Raw genomic sequence first — 23,220 nt, forward strand, 5'->3', positions numbered from 1 at the left:
CAGAATCCTGCTTTGTCTTCCAGATCGAGAGCCAACACCAAGACAAGTAGAGGCAGACCAGTCTCACTGCCAATACAGGCATCTACAGACCAAGGAGAAGCCATGTTCCTGAAAAAGGACAACACATCCTGCTTCATCAGTCCTTTTGTGAGCGAAGTGGCTTCTGTATTTGTATCGCAAAAGATTGAGCAACTCCTCTGGGAGTACATGCTTACTCCAGAGCCTCTTCATGGCCACTTACAGCAGGATGTGTTGTCCTTTTTCAGGAACATGGCTTCTCCTTGGTCTGTAGATGCCTGTAGAAGCATCTACAGCCTGCATCTACAGACCAGGATGCTTCTACAGGCATCTACAGACCAAGGAGAAGCCATGTTCCTGAAAAAGGACAACACATCCTGCTGTAAGTGGCCATGAAGAGGCTCTGGAGTAAGCATGTACTCCCAGAGGAGTTGCTCAATCTTTTGCGATGCAAATGCAGAAGCCACTTCGCTCACAAAAGGACTGATGAAATGCCCACAGCGAAACAATGGACTATTCCTGTCAACAGACCATCCCTGGAAAGATCACCCATCGACAGAGATCCTCTATTTAACTAAACCATTATTTCTTTCTTCCCCTCTCTTGGAGCCACTAAAGCAAATATTAGGCTCTAGATTGCCCTATACCTTTTCCTTTGTTTTTACATAGAACCCGCCCCAAGAGTGATCTACTGCACTTTGAGAATCTTTTGTTCAAACATCCTGGGGACCATATAGCCAGCCTGTCAGTGGGCATTGTAAAGATGCCGGCCTCAGGTTATGAATTTGGCTATTTAAGGCAGACCATCCAGCCTGGCAAGGGCTGCCTCTTTCCGTACTCCTACCTTGCTGTAAGAGCTGTCGCCTTACCGGATCAGTTTGGATCCCTTATTGCAAATGATGCTGGTCGGCTCTTGCCACCCCTACTCACTATTGTCTTCACTACTGAACCCCGGTCTTCATCTTCAGAACAGGTAAAGTATCACCCCTCAACAAATTCCTGCTAACAAATAACTCTATATATTTCCTCACTATTTTTCTAAGTTCTATACTGGGTGTGTCAAATACTTGCTATTTTCCTTGTATGAGTGAACTTTCCCCAATAAAAAGAATTGCTTTAAGTTCAAAATCTCTTCATTGGCTAAGGCAAGGGTGGCCAACGATAGCTCTCCAGCTGTTTTTTGCCTACAACTCCCATCAGCCCCAGCCATTGGCCATGGCTGGGGCTGATGGGAGTTGTAGGCAAAAAACATCTGGAGAGCTACCGTTGGCCACCCCTGGGCTAAGGGTTTCCTGGGAAAAATGACTCTAATATACACAGGTTACCGTTCCTGAATATTTCAGCCATCTTGCCCACCAAATTAAATTCCCCAAAGATATTCCATAGGCAATTTCGCTAACAAGCCTCAATCCATGAACAGGGCCTATCCCATTATAAGAAGAGCCCCAACATCATCCTGTCTCACACAGTTATTGGAGGGCCAACAACAGGGCACAGAGGCCAAGGCCCTGATGCTGCCTCTTAGCACTTTAATTGAGAAGTTTTACTGCCTCTGCATGTAGATAGCTGGTCTGCAGTAGAAGAGCTATACTCAAGTCCAGTAGAGACCAGCAAGATTTTGGAGGCATAAGCTTTGAGAATCAAAGCTCCCTTTGTCAGAAATGGAGGTTCCTGAGTCCTAATATGCATGTCTGAAGGTGGGAGGGTGTTGCAAAGAAAGGAGTCAGGATGCGGAGGTACAATGCCAAATGTAATCCACTTAATTAGAACAGGGAAGAGATGCTTATGGCCAGAGAATGTGCTGTTATGTTGCTGTTTTGTTTGGGCCTATCTTGTAATAGGTTAGCTCTCAATATCAATTCTGGCCTTGCTGATCTGTTTCTTTACTTCATCAGGTGGGTATTCTAATTCCAGAAATGTCTGTTGTAGATCCCATTACCTAAAGCGGAGATTTTTTGTTCCAATACACTTACTTACATCCAACTTCATTTGCCACATTGTTGCCCACTCACCCAGTTTGTGGAGATAGCTGTTAAGAGTCCACCCTGGTTGTTTTAACCATGCCGAATACTTTTGTGGCATCTGCAAACGCAGCCACTACCCCACTCAAACCCAACTCTTGGGACCCCACTACTTATTTTCTGCCATTGAGAGAACTATACACTTATTCTTCCTCTCTGCTTCCTTTAATTGAACCAGCTTTTAATTCATAAAAAGACCTGTCTTCCTTCCATGACAGCTAAGCTTACTCAGGAGTCACCACAATGCAATCTAAAACTTCATCTTTCATCACCTCAATTTGACTCAATTCTTCAGACTCTCTCTCTGAAAATAAACTGCTCTGGCTTGGACACATCCCCCCTCCCACTTTAGTCACCTCCTGTATTTCCTTCTCCATTGTCAGATCACCTTCAGGGTTTAATCAGGCAGTAAATAGTGCACTCCCATGTTTAAGCAACCCTTAGGCCTAGTATCTCTACCCACGGTGCTTCTTTTGGGGAGTTCGTTCCCTTGATGCTTTTTCGGTTATCTGACACTATGCACATGAGAAAGTAGTCCAAAGCTTTCAAAACTGCCTCTGTTTTTTGAGTTAAATGTATCAGAAAGCTTTGAAATATGGCACATATCTTTAAGGGTGTGTGTGTGTGTGTGTGTTTGCTCACTGCTCAGAATGGACACATATTTTGACTACTAACAATACTGGTACTCCTCCCACTCAAAAATGTACCAATATAATTCTACACATTTGTCACCTATGTGGCTGATACTAAAAAAATCAATTAAGAATTGAAAACCAGCTGCTATTTTCCATTATTTTTTCCATTGATTACTACAACCACTTTGCATTTGGATTTTAATGTTCGCCATGTTTAATAAGAGTCTCCTTATAAGACATTTCTTGTATATCATATACAGTATCAAGATTGTTTTTTATATCTAGTGCTGTAAACCCAAACCCCCTCCATCTTTAATGGACTATGTTTGGCCCTGGTACTAGACTCCCTGGACTCTTACTTATTATGGACTATGTATCCTTATAAGCACCTGCATCCTGCTATATTGGACTCTCAGCCTTACTTGTCCTATCAATTACATGGGCACCAGCCCAATATGGACATTTCACTCTGTGAATGGCCAAGCAGCAAGCACTCCAGCCAAGCTAAGGGAAACTTCCTGCCTGTTCCCGACATTGCTGTGACTGTGTGCTGTGACTGTGTGCATCCCCCTGCACAGAAGGAATCCAATCAGGCTTCCCCAAGAAGCTGCCAAGCCACGCAGAACACAACTGCGCTTCTGTCAACTGAAGACAGCAACCATGAGCAGCCTTCACCAGAAGCCATGATGGAAGAGATTCTGGATACATCTTAGTTTTGCCCAGCGCCATGAGGGCAAAGCAGGAGCATCATATACTCCGGGTGTGTCAACGCCGATGCAAGTGGAATAGCCAGCAGTTAATAAAAGAGCTTTCTGTCACGCCTGCCCATAATAAAGGACTGTTCCTGTGGACCATTTAGAAGTATACCAAACACAAAAGGAAAAGCTCAAGGAAACAACCATTGCTGACTTAATCCTATCACCCAGACCACCCCATTGTGTTAGCTATGGTGTTACAGTAGATTACAATGTGGATCTAAACTGACCAATCATTTGTCTTTAAGATAGTTTACACTAGGTAAACCCATCATGACTCACTAATCTTGTCAAACTCCTGGGAGCCTTCCCCTTCCGCCCCTTCTGTAACATCAGAGGTCACATATAGCAGTGTCATAAGTCATCTGACATCTATGTCATGGGTCACCTGATACTATCACCTGGGGACACAAATTTGGTAATATAAGGCCATGTGGCTGGCCAGTTCAGTGTGTGTCTTGTCTTATCCTGCCAAAGACTTGCATCCCCAAACTCTGTTTGGGCCACTTTCCACAGTCATATCTTCTGCTTCATGGATCCTTGGACCACACCTGGAAAGGTAGATATCACTTCTGCAATATTCCTAAAAATCTCTGTTCCTCACTCCCTTTTTTTCCCTAGCCTCTTGTTTGTGAGTTTTTGGATTGTTTCTGTGCGTGATTGTATTTTCTACATATTTTTATAGTAAACATTTTAAAATATATTTATTCTGGAGTCTTCTTTCTGAAACTGGAGCTTGGTATTATAGAAAAAAAAATCCCTGCTAGCTCTGCCTATGATCTACCTCTTGCTAATTCCCCCATCAAAAGAGGAGACCCCAGCAATTTTGCTAACAATGCTGTATTATTGAGTTTACTATTTTATCCGTTCTCATGGTGCCATCCCAAGTGGAGGTACAACCTTCTAAGCCAATGAAATCAGTGAGCTTGTAAAGACCTAACTCTGCTTAGAATAGCACTGTCATTCTCCAAATATCAGCAAAGTTGTTGAATGAAGCACCAATATTATTAATGGCACTGGGCTGCATCCTAAGTTGTTCTCATGTAAGGAAGGAACAGAAATTTTTTACTCAAGCTGTAGTCTCCTGCTCTGCAATGCTGTTCCTGGAGATCTCCTGAGCCTGAGAAGCAGATGTAGTAGTGACAGATGTTCAAGAATTATCCATTTCAGCTGGCAAGTCTGGTAGGGATTTAATGTACTGAAAGGCAAGGCATGTATGTAAATATGACAATAAGAAATAAGCTTACCAAAGTCAGCTGAGCTTGGCTGAATGAGGTTTTCCAGCTTATATATTTGTTGCCTAAGAAAAAGAGACATCCACTGTTGAAAATTAACATGTAACAACAAAGTTCATGGTTGAACAGACCAAGTTCACAATTTCCACCAATTCCTCCTTTCTACTGTTGCTGTAACCTCTCTTATGTCATTCCTCAGAGCTCACTATTCCCTAGGAGCAGCATTCAATGGAAATCAGTGGGAAAAGGAAGGTAGGGAAGTTCCTTTACATCACTGGAAAATTTATTCTGGATCCAAACCTTCTGTTCCAAAACACACAAAACACATTCCCTTCCCCTCCCCCATCAAAATAAAGGGACAGTTGCTGCATCCTTAAAAAGAATCTAAGCAGCAATTAAAACTGGGGAGTCTCTGGGGGTGCATGGGGAGGAGGTAATTGTGAATTTCCTGCATTGTGCAGGAGGTTGGACTAGATGACCCTGGATGTCCCTTACAACTCTATGATTCTATGAAAACCAAGAGTGAATAAACAGACAGAAAGAATCAAACACATTTCCACAAATGTACTGGCATGTCCATCAAATACTACAGGTTCCAACCACTGCCTAGCACTACAGAGGAAGACTATGTTTTGCCTTCAGATAATGAGGAGAAAAATGCTATTTAGGTTTGGAATCTAAATTGCTGTCCACCCATGAAGTTCATTGAGTAGCACTGGCCATATCACTTGGCTTAACATGATGAGAAGAGAATAAAGGAAAATCATTCATAATAATTTATCTGCAAACTTCAAGAAAAGGGGAAAATGCTATAGTAGTACATGTGTACATTTCTTATACTAGGGGAAAAAACGTTTTGAGTGGAATCTGAAAGCCTATGCCTTTAACAGAGTGCAACAGCACAAAGGATGAAGTTGACGTACTACTTTTCTTTGTCAAGCTGTTGTTCACTTAAATTGCACAGCCACTAGCAACAGGGATTAAATCACACATTCTTACAAATCGTTAGTCACAAGTTTAATTCGCCACCATCCCAACAAGATATTTTTTTCTTAACCACAATTATTTCCTGGTTGCTGTGATTAACTAAAGAAATTGCCCTTATCTCTCAAATAATTAAACCTTATAACTAGAGTTGCCCTTTGATAAGAAAGCTTGGGGTTGGCCAGTTCCTAGGTATGTCACACTCAGTCCATGTAATAAGCAAGCCAACTTTCACCTCTGACCATTTCTGCCAATACTAAAATGGCTATAAGACAATATTATGTTTACTTAAAACATATCTACGCTGGCTTTCAACACAAACAGGTTCCCTTAGGTGCTGAATATGAAGTATTAAAACATTTAAACGTTAACATGGCATTCTAAAATGTATTTATAAATATTTAACTGTAATTTGTAAATATTTAACAGTAAATATTTAATGACAAACATCTAAACAAACACACACAAGCAGAGAGGAGGGCCAAGTGACTAGAACTATGGAGAAATTTCATAGTATGGAATAACATTCTTGTAGATTGGAAAGATCATTTTCATACTCAAGAGTAAACCCTAGGAGTTATTTTGCAGTAATTTAAGAAGTCATTTGAAACTATATTCCCTGCCAACCCTTGCACTAGAGAATTTACTACCTGATTACAGTATGCCAAGGTCTTTGTGACTTTATTTGGGGAGAGCAGCTTGTTTCATAGCTGGTCACACAGAAATTCTATTTTGTTAGTGTTTTGTTATTTGTAGTTTAAAGGTTTTATTATATTATCTCTGAACATAAGATTGATTTCCTGTACCATCTAAATCTGATGATTCATACAAGCTAAATAATGCCAGGCAACTCCAAGCAGGCAACATAGGAATCCTAGACTTACTGACAGACTGGAGCAGCTCTGTATAGGACTGTACTTTAAGACATTCATTCTTTTAAATTCTACACACACACACGTCAAATAGTGCAGTTTTACATTCTATCCAAATTACAAATGCTAGATTTTAGGTTAATAAAGGAGTAAAATAAATTTAGGTTTGATAAGTATTACATATTGTCACGACTTCCCTCTTAATGAATGTAATGCTGCCACCAGGAATTTAATCCCAAACACTTTATTTAACGTTCCCCATGGAACTGTGCCCAAGCTCTAAGACAGAGGTGTCAAACATGTGGCCCAGGGGCCAAATCAGGCCCCCGGAAGGATCCTATCAGCCCCCCCCCCCAGCAACTAGCTGTCATGTTTCCTTCTCCCTCTTTCTTGCTTCCTTCTGCATAACAGCTTGCTTTGCACGGCTTGCTCAATAGTGCAGAAGCTACAGAGCAAGTACTCTATTTCCTCCATTGGCTGAGAATCCTCCCTTGGGGAGGAAGGTGGGGAGGGAGAGCTTACTTTGCCAGGCTCTCTCAATCGCACAGCAGAGCTACTAAGCCAAGCCTCCCTTCTATTGGTTGAGGCTCCCTCCCCCCAAAATCCCCTGGGGAAGGAAGGAAAGAGCCAGAGCTTTCTTTGCCCAGTTCTCTGGATGGGAGAAATACAAAGAAAACACCTTTAAGACCAATGAGAGCTAATGTTTTAAGCATATTTTATTTGAAGGGGTTTTTTTTAAAAAAAAATCTTTTAATTGTGTTTGTGTCCTTTATAAAGTTTATATCTCTGCTACCTAATCTTAAATAGGTGCACACATGGCCAGCCTGACACTGCCTGGCCCAAAAAATCTCATTTATGTTAGCTCTGGCCCTCATAACAAATGAGTTTGACACCCCTGCTATAGACTCTGCCCATGGCTGACACTCAAAATGGCTGCTGTTCTGCTGAGAGTTCACTAATGACTGCCTTCTCTCTCTCCACACACTTCTTAGCTCCGCCCACACACTCTCAGTCACCAATCACCTCACTCACCCCCCTTTCTCTACTGAAACTTCCCAACAATTAAAGGAACACACATATACTAGCTCAAATCATTATACATATATTTTAACTTTTTTCAGAACAATGGGCACCAAAATTTCTAGGAATTTTACATCCCTATTCTCATGCACCTTAAAAATATCAAGTGTCCTGATTTCTTTCCACACTTACTGGAAATTTCATATGTGCTTGAGTGACCCACTTTTCTATTAACCTTGAGTGCTCACACCACTGATAACTTTATAAAGCAAGAATATACATTCGGGACCTCTTGATAGCTTATACAGCCATCATCTCCAAAATTCTGACAAGCCATCCACAGCACAGGGCATGAGAATGCTGCCAGAAAGTGAGCTGGCAAACCTGCTACATTAACTCAGTACAGTGGACAAGCCTTTTGGTTAAATGTTGGTAATCAGAACAGGGAAGAGAGATGAGAATTTAACCGCTTGATCAATTTAGTCAGTCTGCTGTGTGAACTATTAGTTCCTGCAGTGAATCAGGCAAGGGGGCTAGACTTCTTTGTCCTTTCAGGCGTATCTGCACAACTTACAAGTACATAGAAATGTACTTGTGTGTTAAGTGCCATCAAGTCACTTCCGACTTATGGTGACCCTATGAATTAATGACCTCCAGAATGTCCCATTGTTAACAGCCTTACTCAGGTCCTGCAGACTGAGGGCCATGCCTTCCTTGATTGAGTCAAGCCATGTCATGTTTGGCTTTCCTCTTTTCTTGCTGCCTTCAACTTTTCCTAGCATTATTCTCTTTCCGGTAACTTTTATCTCCAGTGACTACATTGTAGTCACCAAAAGGTTAAGCAACTTTTTGTGAACAGGCTGCAGTGTAGCTTGAATCTTCAACTTTACTCAACTGAATTGACAGCCACAGCTAATCATACAGCACAGGTGTAAGGTGCCTTTTACAGGAAATGCCAGTTAATAAGCAGGCAGATCCATTCTGCACTAGATGCAATTTTCAAATGTCAAACTATTCTGAAGTGTAACCTCATCTGGTAGTAATACAGATGCTGGGGGAAAAATGCCCAGATAGACATGGTCAGGGCTACAACTCAAAGAAAAGATTATATTCCATTTTTGGGCAAATGCAATTTATGAAAGAAATCTAACACGAAAGAATCCAACAAAAATACACTCCACATGACTGCCAAGAGAGAAGTAGGTGTATTTCAAGACCTGAAATATGTAATTCTACTGCCTGTATCTAACAGTCAACCACAAAGTTAAAAATTAGGATGCAACAGCTAAAAGCAGCAATATGTTTCCTACACCTTTAAAGGTCCTTTGTTCGTCTATCCAGCTTGGCCATTTTGATTAAACGAACAGTATCCAAAATCACTATCCAGCTGAATCAATGCCCAAAAAATACCTATAAAGTATATTCCAGGTATTTTTTCCAGTTCAGATTTAGCAAAACACACAACCCTAATTTGAATACTTTTATTTCCCTGAAATTTCTCAAAAAGGACAAAAGGTCTTGTATAAGCCTTGGTAATAGCTAAATGAAACATTCTTGAAAAATGGAAAGCAAGAGCTGCACCATATATTGAAATATGAGTAGAAGCAATGTTAGACCTTGAAGACAAAGAACCTGAGAACTGCCTTTAACAGATAAAAGTGAAATATCATGACATTTAGTCTAAATTTATGGATTTCTCTGGATAGTAAACTCTGCATGTATTAAGTTGTTTCTTGCATGGAATTAATTTGTTGCTTTGAGACCAAATAGGATTGGGGGGGGGGGGGCAAAGATTCTCTAATTGGAGGTAAGAGCAGATTGATAAGGTCCTAACAGGGGGTAGATATAAAGCCAGCAGCAACCATAGCCAAGTTGGGAGACAGGGCAGACTCACTTAAAGTTCTGGCAGACTACTTGACAGTCACATCAGAGTTAGGGTTGCTTATTTTAAAATAAATACAAATGTGCAGTAGTCTGATTACTTTTTTAAAAAGTTTTTAAATAGATTTTTTTTAAATGTGCACCTTAACGAAGGGAGCTTGCCTAAGCCAGCTGCTTACCAGCTGTATGACCAGGGGAACATGAGAACAATGTTCTCTTCATGTTGGGCAACATTTAACTGAATCTCAGTTGCTGTACAGCACTGGAGAATGTTGATGGGGCTCAGCACCTCTCAGCCAATTTTGTGCAGGAAATAAATAAAAGTGCCAGTTCCCCACCTCGTATCCTATTTTGTATGCTTCATACCAATCCTGCAGAGTGGCAGAAGCCTAGTATTAGAATATTTGCTTGCCAACACAAAGGTCAAGTTTCAATTCCATTCCTTGTCCTCTCACAAAGTGTGTGTCGGGGAGGGCGGGGGAGAGAGGTCCTAGGGAGTTGGAAAAGACACTAGCCAGCCAAAAAGCAAAAAAGCTGCCACACTCTCCAGGCCTTCTGGCAGCAGAAAAACAATCCATGTGATTAACTAGAAACCAAATACAAGTTATCAATATATCTAATTCTAAGAATGGTCCCAACTGTGCTTTCTTAAATCCAGAGTTTGTAGTAATTACAACACGTATTTGACAGCAATGCTGATTCTGTGAACTTAAGCAGATCACGAGAAAGATGGCAGGGGGAGGTACTTGCTGCTTTGGGGATTGGACAAGATCAGGGGTTCCCAACCTCTGGACTGCAGACCAGTACAGGTCTGTGGCGTGTTAGCAACTGGGCCGCCCCACTGCCCTCCCCCCCATAGCGATACGCAGCCTTGCCGTCTCGTCTCCTCCTCCCTCCGGCCGCACAAGTTTAAGGCCAGGGAAGGCAGCAGTGAAGTGCTTCCCCAGCTCTTTAAAGTCCGACCCCTCCCTCCACCAATCAGATGATTGGCAGGGAAACCGTGGAAACAGCATGAGTAACCGACTGAAAAAGCCTTGCTGCCCTTGCCTCCTTCCCACTTCTTTCTCATGCCCAGGAAGAAAGTGGGAAGGAGGCAAGGACAGCATGGCTTTTTCAGCCGGCAGCTCGCGCTGCTGCCGCAGTTTCCCTGCCGATCAGCTGATCAGCAGGGGGGAGAGGTAGGCCTTTAAAGAGCCAGGGAGGTGCTTCACTGCTGCCTTCCCCAGCCTTAAACTTGTACAAACAGAGGGAGGAGGTGGCCGATGGGGGGGGATGAGGAGGAGGCTGGACTAGATGATCCTGGAGGTCCCCTTCAAGCTCTATGATTCTATGCACAAACCTGAGAAAAGCCCCAAGGTTGTAGAAGAAAATGAAATATTCTTTAAAAGTACACTAGGGGTTAAATCCCTCTAAATACAAGCATGCATCTTTAAGAAACGGAAGGCCTCTGAGATCTCAGTGGCCATCATGGAGGCTGCTAGACAATCACAACAACATTGCCATACTTTACACCTTGGTTTCTATTAGTAAAAAGGCAGGGATGAGGGGGCAGGGCCCTGTTAAGGGCTATTTTGATCTCATAGAACAAATATCAGATGTTTGAGAGCTGCATTTTGGCTATTTTGGCCTCACAGAACAAACGTCAGATGTTTGAGAGCCACAAGACATGAACATCAGATATTTAAGAGCAGGCAGGAAGGCAAATAGATGGAGGGGAGGGAGGAGGAGGTAGAAGTGGAGAGAAAGCAATTAACTTTAAACGTATTTTCTAAGCTGATTTAAAGAGAGAAATGCCTTCTCCAAGCTGGCCCATGGGGGCTTTGAGAACCATACAATATGTATGAGAGAGCCACATGTTTGGCCACCCCTGGTCTAGTGGATGGATACAAAACATCAAGACAAGCAGATTCACCACAGTCAGAGAGACAAGAGCTCCCAGGAGTTCTCAAATCACCATCTGTTTTATGTATTGCTTCCAAAACGACCATCATCAGGCTTCTGGATCCCTCCAAGAACTAAAACCCACAACTGCAATGGGAGTGCACAGTTCAGCTCACACAGATAAGCAAAAGAATATTCACAAAGGGGATGGGTGTGCTAATAATATCCTCTCCCTCATTAGCATGTTCCCAAAGATGATCAATACTGAAATAAAGTCTTGCACAACAGGGCCTCCAATGACCACTGAACCCCAAGTATCAGTAAGTTCTCACCGAAGCCTATGAGATGAGGAAGAAAGAGAGGAACAGAAGCATGTATTTTCTGCATTTCAGCCACTGAGTGTGCTCTGCTCCTTTCAGGATCTAAGCTAAGGAGTGTACAACTGCAATTTAAACAGCATTCTCTCACAATTATTTCCTCATAAAGAGGAACTCAGATTCAAATCACCAAACCCACAATAGACCAAAACAGAAAGAAAAGAAGTGAGAATATAAACAATGGGAGATGAAGACACAGGCTGCTCTGGCAAATGGAAGACAGCATTAACAGATGGCACTCAACTCATGGAGTTCTATCTGTTACAAGAAATACCCATCATTGTTGCACCTAATATACACCATTATTAACATGTATATTTTCTTTTCACAAGTAGAGATCAAACCCATCAATGGGAAAAGAGACAATTCAGCCAGCACCATACAAAAATGTCTGTGAAAATAATGGTAGCAGCAGAGAACCAACTAACCTGTCTAGCAATGTTTTAACCCCCCCCCCCTATGCATTTTTCTTTGTGCTAGTTCCAGTGTAGTCTGAAGTTACAACAGACACCAGAATCATCCTAGAGTAGAAGCTGAACCCCTCTCCCTGCTGCTTTCTGAACTAAGACTCTTGACCATTATGCTCCACAGGGTCAAGCCGGTGCTGCTTCACTATACTACACTAAGTCATGCATCCTCATCAATATGTGCCTGATGAAGAAGAGTGATTATTAAAATATTTCTACTTTTCCTGTACAAAGGTCTCACATTTTAAAACCTAACAATAAAAATTACAAATGGGGGAACAGATCACATTCTTCCCTATCAACAGCCAACAGAGAAAACAGTCAGTCAACATTCAAAAACAAATATTCATGTGCTCACATAAGGCCCTGCTAAACAGCTCAGTTTTACAATACTGGTGGGGAGTCTACAGTGCCTTGTCCTCAAAATATTACTGGAGAAAAGGGATGGAAGCACTTGAATGTTTATCTTTCAGGTCTAGAGGAAGTATTCCTGAGCACAGGATCCTATACATTGTAGCAGGATAAAGATAATTTTAAAAAATAGCCGCACCTAAATAATCCAAACAGAAGAGTACAAGACTCTACTAAAGCAGTTTCGGTGACCCACTGAAAGCCAAATAATTCCACTGTATCTTCTTCATAGTCAGTTGGAAAAGGGTCAAGCCTCAGCAAAATCCTGAAAAATAAAGCCAGCATTATCCACAGATTCTTGAAAAGGTTACAGACACCTAAACAATTCATATCAATGTAATTTTGCACATTTATTTTCAAGGTATGGTCAGTCACTGATCTGCTTCATATTCATACACTCATGCTCCTTGGGTTCTAACATCTAAAATAGTGGTTCTCAACCTTTTATATCTTATTCCGACAAAAAAACCTAGGTTCTATCATAATAGAAACAAAAAAACCCACTGTAACCAAGAAATACATTTATAGATTTACAAGCATCTTGTTATTATGCTTATCATTTACTGATAAGTTTAAGGGCTTTAAAAAAAACTGCAGAAGCAATATCAAAGACACTGCTGAGTGGGCAGGGGGAACAGGGGATCAGGAAAAGGCAACCAGATGTTCAGGGTTACAACTTGTATGGCAAAAGGTATTAGATTAAAAAAAATCTGCAGCAAGTAAGGTCAGCAGGAGACAGAATGTCACACTTGTAGGCAGGCAGGCAGACCACTAGTTGAGAACCACCAATCTAAAGGATCTTAACATGATGAGTCATCCATGGACAGTTAAGAGCATGTCATGTACTCCAAAACATTTTCTGTATTTTAATGCACTCTTTGTTAGAGAACTCAACTCTTGAGAAGTTTAATGATTTTGTTTTTCAACAGTGAACCAATGTGATGGTAGAGAGTTTGTTTAGGACTGGGGAGACAGATATTCAGATCCTAAATTTTCCATAAAGCTCACTAGGTAAACCCAGGCTCTCTTTCTTCTCATCATAACCTACCTTACATGGTTGCTAAGACAAAGAAATCAGAATTGAGTAGACAAACCTCATACACCACCCTGAGCTCCCAGAAGAATGGCTAGGATAAATGTGCAAAATGTAATTTTAAGTATTGTTTGATTTCTTACAAAAATTAACTGCTTCAAGCACAGGCAAAACAGGACACAAATGCTTTCAATAAATACAAGCACCATGCTATAGCATAATTTAGTACTGGCACTAAATTAACCATGGGCTATGATACATAGGATTTGCTGCTGGATCTAGCTAAAGATCCTGATTAACAGCATGCTCTTAACCAGCAGAATAATGGGAGGAAATTCACACTGGAAATGGGAGAAAATATGTGATTCAATAGTCTCTTCCTAGTTCTTGGCTATCTTTCACTAAATCATTATATGTGCAATAACCTATTGAGGCCTCAAGATCCAATTCACATGTTGCCAATATAGTGTGGGTGCTACAGAAAAACCTCTTCGCTATGGCATGGTTTCACAGTGCAGGGGCAATGCATGTATGCACCAGTTAACTAAGACTACTCTGATCTCATGGTTGTCTGCAGCATGCCCACTGGGTTACTTGTACTTGGGTTGAGATCGGCAAGTGCATATGTTACCATTCCAACAAATAGTCCATACACAGAAGTTTTTAGAGACATCCACACCACTTCAGCAGTCTATGAATCAGTCCTGAGAATCCTCTGTTCAGACAAAAGTTGAAGAGACTAATGGGATCCCTGTGGCACACAGCAGCTGCTAGAAGAAACTAATTAACCATTCCAAACTCTCAATCCCGAATACACTCACACACAGGGGATTTTTATACTACTCAAAGTAATTATGCCACTGAAACATTCTTAGCAGAGTCAAGCCTGTCAAATAGCAGTTTCAAGATAAAAGTCCCAAGGCTGACTGGTTAAGTTTTACTTACCTCTTAAGAGACCCACTTGCTAAATAGGAATCAATAGAAAAACTTCTCTTTCCAGTTCTTGTGTCAGATGCACAGGAGAAACTGCAAAATCTGGAGCACTCCATTTCTACTTCCATAGCCATCTCTATGCTCTCTGTGATTAACAAAGGCACTGAGGGAGCACTGAAACCATTATCCATTATTCACACTTCTTCCTGAAGCAACATTATGTGTATTAATTTTCTATATGTTTAACAATCAAGACTGCATTTTACCTACCCCAAAACAATCCAGACCCATCCTCTGAACATATTCAGTCACATCCTTAACCAGCATAAATTAGTGTCCCAAAGTATAAAGAATCCCAAACCAATAAACCTCTTGACTCATTGATTTTAATAGGACTCAAGAGAATCTAAATGAATTTGAAGCCTGAAAACAGATCTTACACGTCCTGACTAATTCCGCCATTGTGATTTTAAGCTGTGCTGTAAAGAAGTTACATTAATATCAGCCTTACAACGCATCTCAGGTAAACCCATAAAGAGGAAAACTCACAAGTTTTACCATTTGCTTTAAAAGACTGAAAAGTTTGTGAAGCACCATAAATATCAACAATTTCATTTTACAAAGAACTCTTACTAATACTTAACAGTAGGCAACTACATGCTTATATTGCTTAAGCCAGCAACCAGGCATCCTTCTACTATGCCTGGACCTCTGTCCTACAGTAACTTCAGGAGGGTAGTCACACTGGCTTGCAGTAAAAGAGCTAGACTCAAATGCAATAGCACATTAGAGACTTTCCCTCCCCCAGGATATAAACTTCCAAGAATCAAAGTTTTGATGAAGCGAGCACTAACAAAAGGAGCCTCTACCCTGAAAGTCTTATTGGTCTCAAAGGTGCTACTGGGCTTGAAACTATCTCTTTCTACAGTAGTCTCCTACAACCAAGTATCTGGTTAAAAGCTCAATACAAGATGAACAAAACATCTTCCTCCCTTTATTGGCTACTCCATTTGCAGGAAAAGAGAGAATTTAACATAAGCAAAAGATCTAGCTAGACGTTATACTTTTCTGACACCGCTGCAACTAGCACTTCCATTTAGCTAGTAGCATCAAGAAAATAAGTCCATAACAAAAAGCCAGTAATGTAGGGTATTACACAAATCAACCCAGTAAATGATTTTGTCTATAGACAGATACAGGAGGTTATCACACTAAAGCATTATTTAATATGGTTTTTCAGGTAATTCCATAGGAACACATACTTACAGCAGATTGTAAATTAGCACAGTCACCAAACCACAGCATAGCCACAGCCATGTTTTCAGTTATCATAGATTAAAGTTTCTACGTTGTTCCTAATCATACATTCAGGTCGGGGGTGGTAATGTCTATCCACATGCAACCATCTGGAAGTAGGACAAGACAGGTGAAGTGTATGAATAACGGCATAAAATAACTTATAGAGTAAGCAACATTAACAGATAGCTTCACTTTACACCACAGCGGCTGATCAGAATAGTTGTGAGAGTACTAAAAACTTCAGTCAAACAGAAAGAAACATGTTTCTGAGCATGTGCTGAGTATTCTTGCTCCACTTCCAAATGGCCATGGCCAACGAACGCACTCTTACATCTGTTTCCGGTTCAGGCAGCGCAGATTTAGCGCGGAATCTGATCTGGGATTAGGACCATTAAACTCGATTCCATTTACTTCGTAGTAAGCGCAGTCATAGTAAACACCATGAGCTGAACTACTGCCGCTTCTTCTTGAAGGAAAACAGGACGGCGCCCACTTAATCATCGGACAACCAGCCATGCGTCACCGCGGGACGCCTCGGGTTGAGAGGTTTTGCAAAAATACAAAGGGATGACACTGAAGGATAAACTGGTGTGCCCTGCCCACATAAATAGGTAGAAGGGCGGAACTCGCCCAGGGACACTTAAAATGCACAGGCAACAAACACAACGTACGCGCTTCCCTCCTCATCAATCACTCGCCTGCTAAAGCCAGCTCTACCACCATCGGCCTCTTACTCCGGGACGCATTTCTGCAATAATCTTCCAAAAAATGCCAGCCTCTACCGCGGCTCCTCCGTAATTCCCGCGCGGACCCAGCACTCTAATACTGCGCCTGCTCTGATTCTGACGTAATTCTTTCCGATTGGACAGATGCAACACGGACGCCTCTCCGACTGATTCCCATAGGTCCGCTTAAGCGTCTGCCTGCCACACAGAAGCGCGCTGAAAGGGGCAGTTCTTCGTTTCCCCTCCTCCTGTCCCGAGAAGCTGAAAGCTTCTTTCCTATTCTCGACTTCAAGAAAGTGATAGAACAAAGTCGGAATCCAGTAGCATCTTTACGACCAACAACACTTTAATCAAAGTGTGAGCTCTCGCGTGGACACTTCCTCAGACAGAATAAAACGGAAATAGGATCTGATATATAAAGGGCGCGTAGTAAATTAGCCTACAGAACAATGAAGTTTAAATGAATATTAAACGAACATATTAAAAGAATAATAAGCTTAGTTATATGACTATCGCCTGTTAGGGTTCAACTAGGAGAGGGACAGCACCACAAGGATATAAATATGTCGGATAGGGTTGCCAAATCCAATTCAAGAAATATCTGGGGACTTTGGGGGTGGAGCCAGGATATATTAGGGGTGGAGCCAAGATCAAGGCTGTGACAAGCATAATTGAACTCCAAAGGGAGTTCTGGCCATCACATTTAAAGGGACGGCACACCTTTTCAATGCCTTCCTTCCATAGGAAATAATGGATAGGGGCACCTCCTTTTGGGGCTCCTAGAATTGGTCCCCCTGGTCCAATCTTTTTGAAACTTGGGGGGAATTTTGGGGAGAGACACTAGATGCTATACTGAAAATTTGGTGCCTCTACCCCAAAAAACAGCCCTCCCAGAGTCCCAGATACCTGCAGATCAATTCTTCATTATTTCCAATGGGAATAAGTCTCTATAGGGAATTATAGAGTTCCCAGCAGACATTTCCCTCCCCTCCCCCCGCTTTCTGATGACCATGAAGCGGGGGGAGGGTCTCCAAACCGGGGGATCCCCTGCCCCCACTTGGGGATTGGCAACCTTAATGTCAGAGATGGAGATTGGTGTTCGAAAGTCACTCACCCTGGTCGTTTGAGTCTCAGAGGAATTGCTTCGTTAATCTACTGCCTTAACGTTTGACAGAGATGTCGCAGCATAAACTTCAGTGGTTCTGAGGAAAAGAAATATTATTCTTTAACATACCAGAAGCATCCTCTTTGTTTTAGCAAACAGGAAGGAATCTTGTGGCACTGAGGGTTTAGGTGCTGGGTTAGGATTAGGGTTGCCAGCTTCCAGTCAGGGCCTGGATATCTCCCGCTTTTACAAAAGATCTCCAGCTGGTAGAGATCAGCTTCCCTGGAGAAAATGGCTGCTTTGAAGGGTGGACTCTGTGGCATTTTACTATGCTAAGGCCCCACCCCTTCCCAAACCACATTCTCTCCAAGATCCATCCCCAAAGTCTCCAGGTATTTTCCAAAGCAGACCTGGCAACCCTAGCTATGATGGAGGAGATGCAGGTTGGAATCTGCAGTCAGCGTTGGAGCTGAGGAAGGGACCTTGGGCCGGCTACTTTAAGCCCAATGTACTTCACAGGGCTGTTATGAGGTTATGGAGGAGAGGGAAATGATGCAAGTCAATCTAACCCCTTGGAAGAAGAGTGGAATAAAATAAACACATAAATAACTTGTGGTATAAACTGTAAGCCATAGCATAACATGCCATAATTTTAAGGTTTTTAGGTTTTAATTGTCTGATTTTAGATGTAATAACTTGCTCTGATTTTACTGTTTTATTGTTTTATTGTCGTTGTAAGCCGCCCTGAGCCACTTGTGGGAAGGGCGGGATAGAAGTCACCAAATAAAATAAATAAATAAATAACATCATGCCATAGATCTTTGTCATCTATCACTACGCATGCTTTGTTGTATGGCTTATGTAGATGTTGAATAACCACAATTTTACACATGACTTATGGGTTGCCTCATTTTCACTGATGCCCATTCCTGAAACTCTTTTGTACCTTACATTAAGAGACATACCTGTCAGAAGGCAGCCACCTTTAAAAACTTTGTAGCAGGTTAAAATGAAATATTTAGCATGCACCCTTTGTAAACCATCCTTCCTGCATTTTCCTCAAATGCTACCCTTCTGTCTTAAAAACTGAAACCAGAGGGGGCTTGCATAAAATTAAGGGTTTTTAAAAATCACGAATACTATAAAACCATGTTGAAACGATTTAAACCAGTTAAAGCAATTTCAGGATGTAACAGCCAGCATGGCCTTCAATCATTTAGTCAATCAGGCATTTAAAGGCTTTTTCAAAATAAACAATTTTCTAGAGAAAGCCTGTAGAGATGGGAGTTTCTCTGATTAGGGCAGTAGCTGAAAAGGCCTTCCCACAAGTCCCTGCCCATCATAGTTCAGATAGTACAAGTTTTCACAAGGAGGCTTCACAAGGCTCATTTTAAGCCCAAGCATGCTGGTCATAGCACAGGGGTCATTTTGTAGAAAAATAGATGGTGGAGTTATTAGCATATCCCATCCCACACCAGCCAAAAGCAACCCAACGCAAGTAGGGAGAGCCCCAGGTGAATGAGGCCTGCATGGGTTGGCTAGGTCTTGCTCAGCTGGGGCTCTTCTTGGCCGGCCCCCCACCCTGTCAAAAGACCAGCAAGCCACCTACCGCCCGAATCATATAAGAAGTGGAGAAAGGATGGTGTGTGCTTCTCCAGGGGTTAATGAAGGCTGCTGGGGGTATAGTAAAGCTTCTGCTGGCTGTCCACTCCTAATCTGGGGATTGTTATGTAGCTGCACCTACTATTCAATGGACAAGAAAGGTAGGTGGGGAGGAAGAGGAGGAGGAGGGAGAACCCTCAGAAATGTTCAGGAGCTGTGCTCCTGTGAGCTCCTGCTGAATTCAAGGCCTGGACATAGGTAATGTCAAGCATGCAATTTTCAATGACGAGTCAAGTGGATACAAAACTACGTTTATTGATAGACTGATGTGCTCTCAATACAGGTTCTTGAGGGTAATGCCAAAAATACATTGCTACATTACTTTTAAGCCATACTTCAAAGGGCTCCCGAAGGTGGGGGCAAGCGGGGCGCTCTTACACATAAACTATCATAAATGTCTGCATTCTCACAATGTTATCAGTATCTCATCCTAGCTTTCCCCAGATGTTTCACACTCCCAAGGAGGAATGTATGGGAAGGTGCCGATTGCTTCTTCTCAAGTTAGTTTCGTTTCTCTCTAGTCTACTTCACAAGCAATAAAGGAGGAGGGGGGAGGGAGAAAGAATAACAGAACCAACATACCTTGGTTCCTCTGATATTTCACAGACCAGCTTTATGGGGGACCCTAAAACAATTAATTACCAGTGGAATTCTACCATGTTTGACAGGTAGTTTCTGTACCATGGCCAGGACAGAATCTAAAATCTACCACAGTAACTTTCATAGCTCCTCATTCCACTGTCATTCTATCAAAGTACTTCTTATAAGCATCACTGTCTTCAGTACTCAGTAACGCCATCTCTGTCCTCAGCAACATTCATTTGTAAGACTGTTTTATTTTAACAGAGCATAGACTGCAGGCATCTTGGGAGGTGGTTCCTTTATCATATACAGTTAAGGACCACTGAAGTTAAAACAACTGCAACAAATACTGGGATTGCATGTTATCATACCTACATTGTATGACCAACAAGTCAGTAACCGGCTTTTTTGTTAAGTATTTATGCTATGTTGTTACCCTGTATTTAATAGTATTCTACATCAAGTTTCCTTCCTTCTTGTTTTGATCCGTGTTTTAAAATTTATGAGAGATTGATGGTAAGATCTATGAAAGGAGGACTTGTTAAACATTCACATTGCTGGAACTTTAATACAATGTGAATGAAATGCTTCAGCAAATCGCAATGAGGAATGAAGGCTTTTCATTCTTGTGCCTTCTCCTTTTGCAGACTGTTCCCTCCATAAACTGTAGTCATGAGAATTACTACCTACTTTCTTTGTTGACTCCTTCTCTTGTGGTTTTAACAGCAGTTCATCATGCAGAAATTCCCCCATCATTTATCTCCATGCCATAAAAAGTTTAACCTGGATTTGAGATTTTGGGCATGGTAATGTTATACCATCTTTGTTAGGGATGCCAGCCTCCAGGTGGGACCTGGGGGTTCCCTGGAATTACAGCTCATCTCCAAACTACAGAGATCAGTTCCTCTGTAGAAAATGGATGGAATGGGAGGGTGAACTATAGAGCATTGTACCCCACTGAGGTCCTTGTCCTCTCCTCACTCCATCCCCAAAGTTCCTGGAGTTTCCCAACAATCTTACCCCCCACACCATCCCCTGCTGGTGGCCAGAGGGGACCTGGCAACCTTATGCTGCCTCTGCCAATTTATTTTCTTCCCCAAAACATTTTGCCCTTATGTTCTTCTTTCATTGGCTTAGTGTCTCCATCGTGCATTTCCCCCCCTTCCTGCTTCCATTATCCACCTTAACTCTTGATTAACCTTTCTACCTTCTGAAACCTTCTGAAGATTCCTCAGAGGATCTTTTTGCATAATTTGGTCCCCCCCCCCCCGCAAAGTCTCATTCGCCTGTTAATTTTCCTTTAGAGTATTCTTCTCAACTGCAGCCTGTTCAGACTGCTGAGCAAATGAACAATTCAGATGTTGCCCAGTTCAACAAGTTGGTTCGAAGCTTCACCATCCAATATGGCCACAGCCATAACAATCACTTCTGCAAATCTGCACAGTTGTGTAACTTCCCAGGGATGGGACTCATTCTTATGAAAGAAAGAGAGAGACATGAAGTTGCTCTACAAATTTATTTAGTCTGTGCCTAGAGGCAGCATTAGTGGAGTGCAGAGGATATGTATTATATAGCAAGCATGGCACAGAATGGACTGCCTTCCTCTGGGAACCAGATGTGCATTAGATGCGGCTGCTTTCCAGGAGGTGTGTGCTTTGCCGTTCCTGCCTTTCACCATGTCTAGGGGGTTAATAGGAACCACAAAACTGAACACTGCATTTTTAAAAAGTTTTATTGGCTAATTAGAGCTACATTCTAATAAATGGAACAGCTTGTTCTGACAGCTTGAAAGAGGCATCCTGTAGCCCAAGTCCATAGACAGGACCTAAGAGTTTGGGCTGGTCTACAATCTTGTTCTTTCAATAGAGTTGTGGCCATGTTTAATCCAAGTTCATATGTTGCATGGTCCTTCTTCATGATTCTGTGGGCAAGTAGATGAGGTCAGTTGTTCTAATACCATATGTCAGACTATGTTTCATTGAAGTTACCTTTGCTTCCTGGACTTATTAATTACTGCTTACTAACATGAATGCTTAATAAATTCCTATGCTACTAACCGAGGTACCCTGCATAGTAAAGGGGGGCGGTGAGAATGGATGTTACCAAAGTTCCAAAGGCTAGTGAGGCCTTTGAAGTGCAGAGTGCTCAGCTAACCTTCCTGGCGCCTCCCGAGCAGAGCAAGGACATCACCAGGAGGGGGATGTAACCATCAACTGTAAGAGATAAGCAGGCATGTGAAAGTGTTACTTGCAGGGGCGAACTGTAGTTTTATTATGGGAAGTAGTTTAAAGCCCCAATCCTTTGAAGTGTACTCTTAAATGCCAATGGTTCAAGCTATCTGTTACCAGTTCCAATGAATCCATGCTAAGAGTAACATTGTAGTTATCAATAAATGCAACTTAGTTTTTTTTAACAAAGTCTGATCATTTTGAAACTTCAATGAACCCTTTGCTGACAGGGCAACCTCCAAATAGTCTCTTCGGTTGTTAATGCCCAGATGCTGAAGTTGCCAATTTGGTGTAGCGGTTAAGTGTGAGGACTCTTATCTGGGAGAACCGGGTTTGATTCCGCACTCTTCCACTTGCAGCTCCTGGAATGGCCTTGGGTCAGCCATAGCTCTCGTAGGAGTTGTCCTTCAAAGGGCAGCTGCTGTAAGAGTTCTCTCAGCCCCACCCACCTCACAGGGTGTCTGTTGTGGGAGGTGGGGAAGGTAAAGGAGATTGTGACCACTCTGAGACTCTGAGGGTGGTTTCACACAGGAGATTTTGCCCGACCTAGCCTTGCCTCCCATTTGGATTAAAAGTGTGCGATCACACAAGCACATCTGTCCTCCGAGCTGCACCCGTTCTCACTCCATCTCCAGGTACCTCCTATCCACATTAAAAAGCTACCTGGATTTTCCTGATAGCTTCCCCCTGAATTGAATGTAGGTCGCATAATCACCTGCTGTCTGAATGAGGGCGATTCATAAGCGGAAGAGCTGTGTGATCGTGCCAAGCTGTTTCCAGCATGGTAGGGGTTCCCCTGCCCCCAACCTCTTTCAGAGGAGTGTTTGTGTGCTTCTCTGCTTGAGCTCACACTCAGGGAACTTTTAAAAAGGAACAGCCCTTTCCGCAGTGGTCCATGATTGAGCTGCACTAGCAGTGTGAGTGAGCAACCACGGACCACTGCTGGGATCCTGTCCTTTCAACAGCTGCTGTCTGATAGCCGGAAACAGACCGGATTTTTTCCCTACTTGATAATATCAGGCCGATTTCACAGTGTGAAAGCAGCCTGAGATTTAGAGTATAGGGCAGGATATACTACTTTTTTCTTCTTCTTCCA

At 42.2% G+C, this 23,220-nt stretch overlaps 1 protein-coding gene across 2 annotated transcripts in view; it reads right to left on the reverse strand.

Annotated features, from left to right (window-relative positions):
* MMS22L (MMS22 like, DNA repair protein) overlaps window positions 1-16,256 on the reverse strand; it is a 122,266-nt gene extending 106,010 nt beyond the window's left edge. Inside the window, exons 1-4 of one of the 2 annotated variants that reach the window (XM_060237429.1) lie at window positions 16,154-16,256; window positions 14,536-14,729; window positions 12,697-12,822; window positions 4,677-4,729 (exon numbers count right to left, since the gene is read on the reverse strand). In XM_060237429.1, coding sequence (XP_060093412.1) covers window positions 4,677-4,729; window positions 12,697-12,822; window positions 14,536-14,714 — 358 coding nt within the window. In that variant the 5' untranslated portion in view covers window positions 14,715-14,729; window positions 16,154-16,256. Of the gene's footprint in view, window positions 1-4,676; window positions 4,730-12,696; window positions 12,823-14,535; window positions 14,730-15,789; window positions 15,930-16,153 lie in introns of those variants that run through there. The other variant, XM_060237438.1, reaches the window with a different exon arrangement.
* Window positions 16,257-23,220: the final 6,964 nt, after the last annotated feature.

Source organism: Heteronotia binoei, chromosome 1 (genome assembly GCF_032191835.1).
Source record: "Heteronotia binoei isolate CCM8104 ecotype False Entrance Well chromosome 1, APGP_CSIRO_Hbin_v1, whole genome shotgun sequence".
Lineage (NCBI taxonomy): Eukaryota > Metazoa > Chordata > Lepidosauria > Squamata > Gekkonidae > Heteronotia > Heteronotia binoei.